This window comes from Mustela nigripes, chromosome 10, assembly GCF_022355385.1.
Source record: "Mustela nigripes isolate SB6536 chromosome 10, MUSNIG.SB6536, whole genome shotgun sequence".
Lineage (NCBI taxonomy): Eukaryota > Metazoa > Chordata > Mammalia > Carnivora > Mustelidae > Mustela > Mustela nigripes.
In genome coordinates this window covers 31,271,061-31,285,450 of record NC_081566.1, presented here as the reverse complement: position 1 = coordinate 31,285,450, position 14,390 = coordinate 31,271,061, and the positions used below count along the sequence as shown (strand labels likewise).

General features: G+C 45.0%; 1 protein-coding gene across 2 annotated transcripts in view; it reads right to left on the bottom strand.

Annotated features, from left to right (window-relative positions):
- The window catches only part of KCNH1 (potassium voltage-gated channel subfamily H member 1), a 407,094-nt gene that overhangs the window by 313,370 nt on the left and 79,334 nt on the right, over window positions 1-14,390 (bottom strand). The window contains exon 6 of one of the 2 annotated variants that reach the window (XM_059412951.1): window positions 6,781-7,254. In XM_059412951.1, coding sequence (XP_059268934.1) covers window positions 6,781-7,254 — 474 coding nt within the window. The remainder of the gene's footprint in view (window positions 1-6,780; window positions 7,255-14,390) is intronic. The other variant, XM_059412952.1, reaches the window with a different exon arrangement.

Genomic DNA, 14,390 nt, shown 5'->3' with positions numbered 1-14,390 from the left:
AACCTTGGGGCACCTGGGTGGCTCAGTGGGTTAAGCCTCTGCCTTCGGCTTGGGTCATGATTCCAGGGTCCTGGGATCGAGCCCCACATAGGGCTCTCTGCTCGGCGGGGAGACTGTTTTTCCTTCTCTCTCTGCGTGCTGCTCTGTCTACTTGTGATCTCTCTCTCTCCCTCTGTCAAATAAATAAATAAGATCTTTTAAAAAAAAAAAAAAAAAAGAAGGAACAAGCTTAAAGAGCTTAAAGAGGTACCAAGAAAAGCTGGGGGAGAATTAAAAGAGAAGCAGAACTTGGGTTGGCTAGAACAGAGCCTGGGAGAGAATTGACAGTAGGGAAACATTGAGAAACAAGGCAGGGTAGCTGAGTCTAGTTTGCTCCAAAAATCTCCACAGTCCTTCACACACTATGAGCACAAGTTTGGAAGAATGATTTTTTTTTTTTTTTAAGATTTCATTTATTCACTTGACAGAGAGAGAGATCACAAGTAGGCAGAGAGGCAGGCGGAGAGAGTGGGAAGCAGGCTCATCGTTGAGCAGAGAGCCCGATGCGGGGCTCGATCCCAGGACCCTGAGATCATGACCTGAGCTGAAGGCAGAGGCTTAACCTACTGAGCCACCCAGGCGCCCCTGGAAGAATGATTTTAAAAATAAATAAAAATGTGGAACGTAAGGAAGAGAGCAGAGGACCACAGGGGAAGGGAGCGCCCAACCGCAGGTGAACAAATCAGAGAGGGAGACAAGCGATGAGAGGCCCTGGACTCCGGGAAACAAACTGAGGGTTACAGAGGGAGGAGGACAGGGGGATGAGGTGACCAAGTGGTGGGCATTAAGGAGGGCAGGTGTTGTGATGAGCACTGGGTGTCATTCGCAACGAATGAATCACTGAGCTTAACAAAAATTAATCATGTCCTATATGTTGGCTAATTGAACATAACAAAAATAAATAAAGTAAGTAAGTAAGTAAGTAAGTAATAAAATATGAGGGAAAGATCTCGGCTGGAGTCCCCTGGTAAGTAAGATGGGGAAGAGAGCAGCACTGCCAGCACGGGGCCAGTGGCAACATTGGGAACATCACTGCGATCAGACCTCAACCCCTGGCCACCGTGGCAGGCTGTCAAAGGAGAACCACACCCACCAGCAGCACTTCCAGCCCCTAACAAGACATGGGGATGAAAACTATAGTGTGTTTATCTGCTTGTGTCCTCTTTTGTTTGCCAAAATTGAATGCATAAATAGTACCAAAATAAAAGAAACGCCAAGGAAAAGAGTCTGAAATACAAGGAAAGTATCCTGCACGTTCGTTTTGCACGTCCATCATAGTATATCAGACATAACAACTTGTGCTAAAGGTTGTCAGTTTTTATCCAGGAGATAGCATGGGCTGCACACCAGTGTCTCAGCACCTGTCTACTCTCCGTGTCCAACAGGTCCACAGCAGGAGGAAATCCCAGGACAAGGTCTGCACTGATCAGGCTTGAAAACCAATGGCTTTCAGTAATTTCTTTAATTGCTATTACTGAATAGATAGATATAATACATCCACTCAACAGAATATGGCTGAGCAATGAAAAGAAATGAGCTATCAAGCCACAAAAAAATGAGGAGGAACCTTAAATACAGATCACTAAATGAAAGCAGCCAATCTGGAAAGGCTGCATACTGTATGATTCCAGCTATATGACATCCTCAGACAGGCAAAATTATGGAGATGGTAAAAAGATGAGTGGTTGCCAGGGGTTGGGGAGGAGGGTGGGTTGAACAGGTGGAGCACAGAGATGTTTAGAGCAGTGGGACATTATGTGTAACACATAATGATGGAGCTCTGTCATTAACTATTAGCCAAAACCCTTTGGATGTATTCTACAAAGCGTAAACCCCAACATTAACAATGAATTTAAGCTAGTAAGAATGTATCACTATTGGCTGTAATCAGTGTACCACACTAATGCAAGATGGTAATGATAGGAAAACTCTGTCTCTGCACTTTTTGTTCCATTTTTCTATGAACCTAAAATTGCTCTGAAAAAGTCTTGATTTTAATTGCTACTGCAAGCCATGGATATGGCCTCTATTGCTGGGATCCTAAGGAAGCAAATTCCAGGTCACCTCGTGACTTTCAGGTGACAGCAGAAGAGTCTGTATGAAAATTAAACTGGTGTCCATCCACCTAAATCAAAGCCACAGTGTAGGACTGATGATCACCAATTAATAGGACAAGCAACCCATGGGGGTTGTTTGTTTTCAGCATCAGGAAAAGCCTGGAAGAGCCAGGAACAGTGAACCTAGGAGAACCTAGAGAGGAGCCCATCTGCCAAGAAGAGAGAAGCAGGGGGGCAACCTGATGTGGGAGTCACTTTTGACCTTCACCTTCACTGTCCAGCCTTGTGCACATGGACCAGCAACCTTTACAGAGACTTACCCATGCCGGCCACTCAAACATTTCACCTGTCAGCTGTGTAAAAGGGAGAAGTGACTGTGCCAGGGAACAATTTGAAAAGGGGGACTCGGGGAAAAAAAATGCACAGCCTGGTTCACTCTGGCTCCAGATTCTGTGCCAAGGCAGCATGACCTGCCCGGGGAAAAGTGCAGGCCAAAAGCCAGAATGATGCTCAGCTTCACTGCCTGAACACTTCACTGTCAGGCCCTTTCCCATCAGCCGCAAAGCTGGGACCACAGTTGCACAGGGGCCTCAAGGTTAGAGCTGGGATTGACCCGTCTTGCAGGTAAGGCAAACAAAGGGAGATGAAACACTTGTACAAGTTTGCCCAGCTGGGTAGCAAAGGGACAGAAGAATAAGAATCAAGATAAACTGTGTGAAATGTTTTGGAAAGTTAAACACCCTCACTAAAGGGAATTTGTTGTCGATACTATTCATCTTTCCACTCCTTGCTCCTGTTCTGCTCTACGGGGAGCATCTCCTGTGAGAGCAGGTTCTTGGCAAGGGTCAGCTGTGGCAACACCACTGGCTGCTGTCCAAGGTAACAGAGCCAAGGCTGGAAGGAAGCTCTTGGCCCCAGAACTGTAACCTGGGCAGGAGCCTAATTGGCTCCATTTGTCCCTGGGCACTTCCACACTCCAATGGCAGGAGGCAATAAGGTTTCCTGGGGAAAGGGAATATGTTTGGTGAATAATAATTCCATCTTTAATCTATGAAGCTCACCAGGCCAGTAATCCACTAAGCGCTTGAGAAAACTCATCTGGCTTTTGCTGTGGCAGACCCAGGGCCAGCTTCAGTTCACCCAGCTTCCAGACCTTTTGTGCTCTCACCAGTTTAACTAATGTGCAAACATATTCCCAAACAGCCTCCAAAACAGATTATGACCAACAGGCTGGAGAATGACGCAAATGTAGACCATCTACATAAGTGAAACAAGTTGAGTCCAAAGGAAGCGTTTGTGTGGCTTAAATCATGGAGGTGGGCGACATCCACAGGGCTGAATTCACAACTGCTGGCATTAGCAATTTAACCCGCTTCTTTCTTGACCCTAAGCCTTGGGTTGAATCTAGTCCTTCCACTTCAAGAGCCTCCACCCCCCACCCGCGACAACACACACAGATGGCAAAGCCACCACCGCACATTCCTCTCTTCTTTGGTGGTCTCCACTGGGACACAATTCCATTGGCATAATTAAGAAGACACCAGAGAGGCTTCAGTTCCATGTATTTTTTTATGAAAAAATGAGTCAATAATTTTTTGTCCTCCCCACACTCTCCCAAAGAAAAAGGGACTAGAGCAGAGGGAGTTGCAATCTTAGATTAGCAACTCCACCAATAGAGCATGGGCAAGAAGACAGCAGGCAGTAGATGAGAAACCAGTAAGTGGAATTCTCTCATCCAGCCATATACCCAGGTTCGACAGGTACAACCCACTTCGAGGCCTCCCCAACTTCCCCTAAGTCCCACCAGCCTTCCATTTCCACTAATTTAATGGCACCTTTCGACAAAAGGCCTATGCCTAGAAAACCATGCTTGGTCTGTCCCTCTGTGAGCATCTTCAACTGCCTATCACATCACTAACACGGCTGCTCTGGGAGGAACACAGAGACCTCCCCCACTCCTTGGACACTGTGCCCAACATCCCCACCACTACCAGGCCAAGGGCTAAGCCTCAGACTTTGGAAGCTTCTTGGTCAGTTTTGGTCAACGGTGTCCATCAGTGTTTTGCCCCTATTTTTATCCACTCTGTCACCATGAAAAATGGAGAGGAGTCAGAAAGGGACTCATTATTGCTGTGGCCATATGATTTGTATGTCATCTTGAGTGAGTCATATTGCCCTTGCATCTGTTCCCTTATCTGGGAGCGAAGAGGGCTGAACTGGGTGACCTTCGTGGTAGTCCTGGGCTCTGAACACTCCTCCCATCTCACCTCCCTCCCACCTCCACTGCAGGTAGGAGCTCAAAGTGTGGGGCTTCTTGTTTTTATCATCAGCTCCTGAAGTGAGATGACTGCAGATGAGATGTGAGAACTCACCAAGGCCACTTTGCAGCTAGAAGGGAACTCAAATAATCTCCTGCCGAAATGCCATGTCTTCAGGCAGGACGGTAGCGTGGTCTCTAAGGTGTAGAGAAGAAAACTGATCCATAGAGGCTAAATGGCATGCACAAAGTCCCAGCTGTCCTAACAGGTGATACCAAGAGGGCCAGGAGCCAAATCTTCAGGTTCCTGGCGCTGACTCCCACACACCACAACAAATGTTATGAAAAGGCATTGCTTCAGGTGTCAGCCAAAGCTTGAAAAGAAATTATGAAACGTAAAATCAAGTCTTCATGGAAGCAAATCATAACAAGGGCCCCTTAATACTCTTATAATTACTTATGACGCTAAACCCCTCCCAACTAGACAACTACGGATAACTGGCATTTTTCCTATCTGCCAACCTAGTTCATGACTATGGAAATCAGAAACCACATCAGGAGTAGTCACAGTCGATGGCAACGGACTGCCACTGTGACACACACAGTGCTTGGGGGGAGCCACTTGTGCTTTGCTAAGGGACAAGGTAATCTTGACACATTAACAAATATGTTTATGGCTCTGCCCATGTTTAACAAGAACCTGTGAAAGCTGAAGAACTGTTCTATTTATCTGCAAATTTTCCATGCTATTGCTCTAAATAGTAAATGGTTTATTTTAAAAACTTGTAAGGTTTCTTAAGTTAAATTTAACTTCCCATATGTGTATAAAAAGCTCTTTTAGGTTGAAATAATTCCGTTGTGTAATCTAAGCCAAAATGATCATATTTTCCTCACCAACTAACATAAAATCTTCTAGAAATGGTCTCACAAAGAAAAATATCCTTCCCAATGTGTACTCATATTCACACTAAAGAATCCCAGCGTTCACATTAGAGATGTTTTGTTCTTATACATGATCAGTCTCACTCATTTAATCCCCTTAAAAATCCACACAAGCCACCCAGAGCCTTAGTCTCTGAGATTTACCAGTATATTAAAACTCAGCACACAGATAAAAGCAGGGGTTGTTCTGAGTTTAGAGCATCTGAACATCAGCAACCCTTCCCTGAAGAGGGAAGTGGTAGGTACCTGGGTTCTCACCCAGGAAGGGGCTGGAGTCTACCTCCACTACTGATACTGATCTGAAGGCTGGGAGGCATCATTATGTCAGCAGCAAGTCAGAGTCACTGGCCAGGCCTTGTCTTGGCAGGGAGCTGGCTGTTCCTTCCAATTATCTCAAGGCTAGTTCCCACTAACCCTCTAGGCCTGAAAATGAATCTTGCTTCATTGCAACTTCCAGGTAGCTTCCTGAATTACCCACCCAGTTAACACCCCAGCCAGACTAATACTTCTGGGATGCTCTGCCATCCAAGGCAGTGAGGGTCCACTGCTCTACAAGGCTAAAGATTTACCAGACAACTACCTTATCTTCATCCAGTTGGAGAATCAATGAGGCAGTGGAAAAAGGAAAGACAACACCCATAGAACACTGAAGCTGAATAAAAATCTCACATTTTCCTTTGTGATGACTTGATGTCCTCGCTTTTTCAAAGGAGACAATCACCTGAACGAGCCCAGTGGTCCCTTCCTAAGCAACAGGACACAGGCACCCATTCACCAACTGCTTGAGCATGTCCTAATTCCAACACATGTACAGAGCATTTGTTTCCTCTTCATTCCTTCCACTGCCTGCAGGACTAACAATCCAAAGCAGCATCATCCAGCAATAGTACACGTCCTGGTCACAGGACCGGAGTCGACCGTAGCCTGACTACTTCAGCAAATTTACACATGGGACACTAAGGACCACTGTTAACTGCGAAGACTCATTTTAGCAAAGAAACAACTTTTCCCAACATTTAAAAAAAAAAAATAGCAAGCAAACTTGGGGGGTAAACAGCATCCCTGTTGGCAGGAGTTAATGAGTTATGAAACAGCCAAAGGTCAGCAGCAGAGGCAAGAAAAATCCCCATAATTAGAATAATCAATAGGTAGACATTCAGCAGTTGCATACCAAGTGGAAGTTTCTCCAATGCAGTGGCGACGCATGCCTGCTTCTGCAGCCCTACCACCCCAAGCCAGTGGCTTGCACTCCACATGAAATAGGAGGGAAGCCTCTGATCCCTTCCACATCCATTCACAGACATGCAGGGCATCCAATCCTCCAAAGGACAAAAACAGCAGGCGACACTATCCACCAAGCATGCTCCCTCTGTTTCAGACATCAGCCATGCCAGTTCCCACCCACGTAATGACTCTTCTGTTGACCACCCACATTTATTCAGCTTTCAAGACATGACAACAAGGTCTGAGATTTGAGGCATGTACCTGACTCTCTCTCCCCTCCAGGGGTGGTGGGATCTGATCAGCAAAACCAATCTTCCCTGGATCACCCATAAAGGCACTAACCTCATCCACGTTCTCAAAAGCGTTGATGACATCATATGGCAAACAGGACAGAAGGTCAATCACAAACCACGTCTTCAGGTAGTTCATGCGGATGAGTTTGGGGTCAGAGATCACTTCCCCAGCTGGTCCCACAAAGGTAGTATGAAAATTCAGCACAATGTCCACCAAAAAGATGACATCCACGATGCTATCCACAACCAGCCAGGCCACGTTGTTCTGCCTGGTTTTAAAGGAGACATTGTAAGGGACCAAGATGGCTGTGTAGAAGGTTAAAATCAAGATGATCCAATCCCACGTAGTCTTAAAAACACAGTAGTGTAGGATGATGTGCGGGGGGGTCTTTGGGGCCTCCTGCTTGTACTGGGGAAGGATGTCTGAGCCCAGCTGCAGAACCTGTAGAAAAACACAGTCAAGAGAGCACCCAGTTAGGATGTTACTGCAAGTGTCCAACCAGTCAGCATCTGCCACTGACAAATGCCCATGACACTCCAGGAGCATGTGAGAAAAGAAAAGAACATTATAATATAAATAATCGTAAGGAAACAATGACAAACTCTTATTTGGCTTATTGTGAGCCAAGCACTGTACTAAGTACTTCTCCTACATGTATTATCTCACTTAATTCAAACTACAACCTTGTACTGTTAGCCAATTATTATTCCATGTGACAAGAGAAAAACGTAGGCCCCAGAGGATTAAGCAACTTTATTCAACAAACATTTACTGTTCAGTGCCAGGAACTGTTGGAGACATTGGATGGACAGCAATGAAGGAAAGAGCGTGATGCTTGCTCTCACGGAGCTCAGTCCAGTAGACAAATCCAGGTAATTTCCAGTTGTGGTAAGTGCTAATGAAGAGGCAAGGGTGAGGATCCGGTGACGGGATAAAAATGTGACAGGAGGAGCAGGGATGGGACAGCATTTGAATGGAAACCTGAATGAATAACAACCAGAAACCAGACATTCAAACTTGAACGGAAAATTATCCAAGGCAGAGAGCATAACGAGCGTAATAAGCCAAAGGTAAGACAAGCTCAATGTTCTCAGGCAGAGGGGAAAGTCTGGCATGACTGAAGCCCACCGGATGGGAGGAAAGGGATACCAGAGGAGATCAGAGGAGACGTGGAAACTAGAACATGCAGGACCCAGTGGGCCCTGAGGAGGGGCTGGACTTCATCCTCAATATGTCTGAGTATAACTGGAGGGAGTTAACAAAAGAATGTTAATCTGGTACATGATTTAAAAGATTACCCTGGGTGCTGTGTACATAATGAATTGAGGCAAAGAATTAGATGGAAGGACAGAATCAAGGAACTTATTCTAACAGCCTGGGAAGGAAATGAGGAGATAGGGAAAAGTAGTCCAATTTTTTTATAGATTTTTGAAGTTAAACCAGCTGATGACTTGTGCATGGCTAGAAGGTAAAGCAAAGGGAGAAATGAAAGTTACCCACTACTTTACCCCAAACCTGGCACAATGGCTGGCCCAGAGTCGGCACCACAAGATGGTTTTTAAGGGGACAACTGAACGTCAAGGTCAGCCAGCAAAAGACAGAACCAGGTCCCCAACTAGGTCTAGCTGGATTAGAAACATAGACTGTTATATGTTGAGGTTACATTTCCCAAAGGAATAGGGTTTTAAGGAAGCTGACTCATGAAGGATGAAGCCCAGAGAAGCTTGGCTCCAGGAAAGTATCACAGATGGGTTTCACCCTCAGGAATCAAAAGCAAAAAGCCACACTTTCAAAAGCCAGGCCAAGCTGGAAGGGACCCTCACTCCCAACACTGAGCTGCTCCTCTCGGCCACTTACAGGTTCTTATAAATCTCTGGGTGAAACTTCCTCTTGTGTCCGGGGAACTTGTTTTTCCCTCTGGAGGATATAAAGATCCCTTAGTGATCGAACATCGCTGTTTCCTCTGGGGTTGGCCCCAGGCCTTAAAAGCTGAGTTAAAGCAAGCCAGAAATCCACAGAGCTCCCAATGTGCATCTTCGAATGTGGGAACTGCTTCCAGTCCCTCCCACCAATGCACAGAGCTCTCCTAGGCTTGGGATTTTAATTTCTCTCCCCATGCAAAGAAATTTATACACGTGTGATTAAAGAAGCTTGGGCCCTGAGTTCTCAAGGCAGGAAAAGGGACTGACTTAAAATTATAAAGCCAATAAAAGTGAACTGAATGGGACTTCCACTTCCAGAAAGACCAAAGTAGACACACTTTACTCTATTCCTCCTCTAAGTACAACTAAATGCCTTGGACATTACATATAACACAAACTTAAGACTCTGAAATGTGGAAGGAGAAGAGCACACTGCCTAGGAATAACAGTGAGGAGCTCTGTGGGTGTTCTCTGTGCCTCAGACGTTCCCAGACTTAGAGCTGAAGAAACCAGGGACCTGGAATGATGCACAGGTACAGACCAAAAGAGTCCCAACAAAAACCCACTCTGTAGCAAAGGGACTGGGAAAGGGAAAGGAACTGGGAAAGGGAAAGCCTCAAAAGATAAAAAACTTGCAGGTAAGACTCACGCAACCACAGATAAGCAGCACAGTAAAAACCTTGACCCCCATTGCCACCCATGTCACCAAAGGATACTAGGAAGCTGCATTTCCACCATCTCAGGGCTGCAGTGAAGCACCCAACCTCCTTTTCTTTCTCCTCCCCCCTGCAGGAGTAGTGCTGGAATAGGCCCAGTGGGGAGCCTGGACTTCCTTGCCCACCCTGCAGTAATGAAGCCATGTCTGCCCACAAGGCAGGGAGGGATCCATGTAACCTCACCAGGCCACTGGAGCTCTCATGCTCACCCACAGATAACAAGGGACACCCCTCAGGTATCAGTAGAGGCTGAGTTAAAAACCTGGACTTCTACCCTATTGTGGAGGAATGAGGGGAGACCCACCCCTTCCTTTGCCGTACTCAGGTCAAAGAAAGGCACCTAAAACAAAAGGTTTAAAGAGGATCCAGAGTCTTGTGACTTAATATGTAAAATGCCCACGTTTCTACAAAAATCACTCATTATACCAGGAAACAGGAAAATCTCAAATGAATGAAAAAATTAATAGATACCAATCCAAATTGACAGAGATGCCAGAAATATTTGATGAAAATTTTTAAACAGCTGCCCTAAAAATGCTTGAACAGGCAATTACGGATACGCTTGAAACAAATGGGGGAAAAAAATAGAGAGTCTCATAAATAGCCAAGAAGTAGAAAGTCTCAGCAAAGGAAGAGAAGATACAAAGATGAACCAAATGCGAATTTCAGAACCAAAAATACAATAACCTATTTAAGCATTTCAGTGGATAGGTTCAGCAGCAGAATGGAGGAGACCGAGCAAACAGTAGAAATTACCCCGGCTGAACAACAGAGACAGAAAGGCATCTTACATCATGATGGAAGGGTCCATTCACCAAGATCTTGAAACCCTGATGTGTATACACCAAGGAATTCTAAATACACGCAAAGCAAAAACTGACAAAACTGAAGGAGAAGCAGACAAACCTACACTGTCCTCTCCCAACCTGTGCTGGAATGACCAGGCGGAAAATTAGGGATACAGCAGTGCTCAACAACATCATCAACCAACAGGATTTAGCTGACATTTATAGAACACTTCCACCCATCAGGAGCAGAATGCTCTATTAGGAGAATGAATGGACAGACTGTGACTTGGAGAAGATATTCGCAAACCACATATCCCACAAAGAAATAGTATCTAGGGGGCGCCTGGGTGGCTCAGTGGGTTAAGCCCCTGCCTTCGGCTCAGGTCATGATCTCAGGGTCCTGGGATCGAGTCCCACATCGGGCTCTCTGCTCAGCAGGGAGCCTGCTTCCTTCTCTCTCTCTCTGCCTGCCTCTCAGTGTAATTTCTCTCTGTCAAATAAATAAATAAAATCTTTAAAAATAAAAAAAAATAAAAATAATTTAAAAAAATAAAAAAAAAAGAAATAGTATCTAGAATACATAATTCACAATATATTATCTCCAAATTCAACAACTGAACAAACAAACAAACAATCCAATCGAAAATGAGGAAAAGGCATGAAGGGACATTTCGCCCAAGAGCATATACAGATGTCCCATAAGCCTGTGAAAAGACTGTATTATCGGTCATTATGGAAATGCAATATCATCGGTCACTAGGGAAATACACATTAAAAGGACAATGAGATATGACCACACACCTATCAGAATGGCTATAAGACAATAGCAAGTGACAATACCAAGTACTATACAGTGGCTAACTGAACATAATAAAAAAATTAAAAATAAAATAAATAAATTTAAAAACTTAAAAGTACCATGTGCTCATGATAATGCAGATAAACTAGAGCACTCATATATTGTTAGCAGAAATATAAAATGGTACAGCCACTCCAGCAAAGTTTTGCACTTCGACAACCATATATTCAACTACCGACGGACCCACCAGTTACGCTCCCGGGCATTTAACCCAGAAAAATGAAAATCTAGATTCACATAAAAACCTGTACATGAACGTTGACAGAGCTTTATTTACAAAGGCCAAAAACTGGAAATAACCCAGATGTACATCAACAGGCAGATGGTTAAACATACTGCGATACATCCACACCAATAAACGTGTACGGACTAGTGAGACAGGCGGCAAGCTCAATGAATCTGCAGAGACTGAATCAACAGTCCCCAGAGATAATGTGTGAGTCTGTTCATACAACATCCTTGAGATGACAAAATGGTAAGACCTGAAAACAAATCAATGGTTATCAAGGGCTTAAGGAAGGGGTGGGGGCTGGAAGGAATTGGGTGTGGCTATAAAAAGGTGACATGACGTAATGGAACAGTCTGTACCCTAACGGTACCAATGTCAGTAGCTTGGCTGGAATATTGTACTACGGTTTTGCAAGAAGCTACCATCCAGGGAAACTGAGTGAATCCATGGGATCTCTCTGCATTATTTCTTCCATGTGAATCTACAGTCATCTCAAAATAAGAAGTTTAATTTTTTAAAAAGTTAATGTCTGGGTGGCTCAGCCAGTTGAGCATCTGCCTTCAGCTTGGGTCATGATCCCAGAGTCCTGGGATCGAGCCCTGAGTTGGGCTCCCTGCTCAGTGGAGAGCCTGCTTCTCTCTCTCCCATTCCCCCTTCTAGTGCTCTCTCCTCTCTCTCTCTCTCTCTCTGTGTCAAATGAATAAATAAAATCTTTTAAAAAATAAAATAAAAGTCAATGAATAGACATGAATGATGAGCCTTGTAAGGAAGTGGTCATGGGCAGTCAGCTAAGGAAAAGGCAGCGGAAAGGGAGGCGAGTTGCTTAGGGGTTTACTGTATGTTTGCAAAATACAGTCAGGGTGATAAGACAATTCAGCCAGAACTCAAAAGAATCCGCAAGCAAGCAGCCACCTGCTGACCGCACACCAAAGTTGCCTGGAGCTCCAAGATTCTCAGTAGCAAGCCTTAGGACAAAATACCTTTTTAGAGAAAAATGACTGTTCCTGTAACAGTTTACTACAATCCATAATTGTTTTTAAGTGGATTCCCATGCTTTCCAGGACACTATTAAGCTCTGCTTGAATGAAGCCTGAGTAAATGGTGTCTTCATATTTCCCCAAAACTTCATATTTCCCAAAAAAAAGTGTTTCCCCAAAACACTCACCCCCTGCCCCATGTCCCCACCCCCCATTGCTATTCCCACATCACCTGTTCAAAAGGAACTGGCAGAGGTGTGCAGCTAGCCAGAGAGGGCTGCTGGAGACTTGTATTCCATTTCTCTCTTCCCATCTCTGAGATGCAGCTTTTTAGACTGAAACCACAGGGTAACTGCATCCTGGGAGTAGACTTGGATGCTAGGACGTTTGATTAGGATAAATGTGATACATTGTCTTTCCAAATCTTTATGGTAAAGGCTACAAATGTGGGCGTCTGGGTGGTTCAGTGGGTTAAGCGTCCGCCTTTGGCTCAGGTCACGATCTCAGGGTCCTGGGATCAAGCCCCATGTTGGGCTTCCCTGCTCAATGGGGCACGGGGGCGGGGGGTCTGCTTCTCCCTCTCCATCTGTCCTTCCTTCCTGCTTATTCTCTATCTCTCTAATAAATAAATTTTTTTTTAAAGATTTTATTTATTTATTTGACAGAGAGAAATCACAAGTAGACTGAGAGGCAGGCAGAGAGAGAGAGAGAGGAAAGCAGGCTCCCTGCTGAGCAGAGAGCCCGATGCAGGACTCGATCCCAGGACCCTGAGATCATGACCTGAGCCGAAGGCAGGGGCTTAACCCACTGAGCCACCCAGGCGCCCCTCTAATAAATAAATTTTTAAAAGTCTTTTTAAGCCAAGTGTTTGTAGTCTGACTTGAGATCCTATATATTTCATTCTCACGTTAATTCTTCAGCAATTATCTATAGAAAATGGAAGGCCGAAATATCCGTGGAGTTCTTCAGTACAGATAATCAATACTCTGAAGGAAAATTCCTTGATCAAAAGACTATTTCGCATCCACTTAACTATCCGACTCCAATAGTCTTTTCAGAGTACAGTGTACAGATATACAGAGTACAGCGACAATAACTAATTATGCGTGTTGATCCCAAAGATTCCTGGGAGACTCACTTATTCTCCTTCTCAGAAGTATGTGTGGAAACAGATTCAAACCCAGACACCACTCTGATGAGCTGTCATCCTCAGGAGAGAAAGCTTTCTCAGAGTCATTCAGAATATCATTATCTGGAAAAGGGGCCAGTGCCCTCCAAAGGGGGGGAAGTCTTAGGGCACAGAGTCAAGAAAGATAGGATGCCAACCTTGTGTCCAGCCATAAGGAGCCTGCCTTTTATGAGATATCTGATGACACCTCAAAAGCTTTGCAGAGAAACAGCTTCACCAGACGTGGGACACAATGACCTGGTATGGTGGTCCCCGGGGCCAGAGCAGCCAGTTTCCTCCCCTACCTCTTTTCTGCACTTGTCAGTGTGATGTGTGCCTCTAGTTCCTTCCATTTGATTAGTCTTGTACAGTGGAAGCTTCCAAAGGTAGAGAGCTGGCAGCCCTTCCAAAATGCACTTCTAAGATGGGCTTGTGTCTGTCCTACATGCCCAGTCAGACCGGGAGTCCCCCAAATGCAGATACAACTTCACCAGGTATAATGTTACTAGTTTACCCTCTCCCTGTCTCTCCCCCTACAACAACTGGTGCCAGGCTCTGCACAGGAAGCGCTCATTACAGGTCATTATGAACAATGCCAAAGAATGCTCATCTTGAAGACTGATTCTGGGAGAAAAATAGAGATAGGGCTTCCCCCACCCCCGATGAAGAATAGGGACATCAGTCTGATTGTCACATTTCTCCAGCGCTTTTACTTCCAAAGCCCTCTTGTATTTTTGAATCCCCATAATCACCCTGTGAGGGAGTTCTACAGATGGGAAAACAGAGGCTCAGAGAGGCCAAGTGACTCAGCCTGAGTCATACCAGGCCTGAGTAAGCAGACAGCTGGGAGCACAAGCCAGGCTGCCAACCCCAAGCCTTCAAGTGTTTTCACTAATCTATTTGTACAGCCTGAAATAC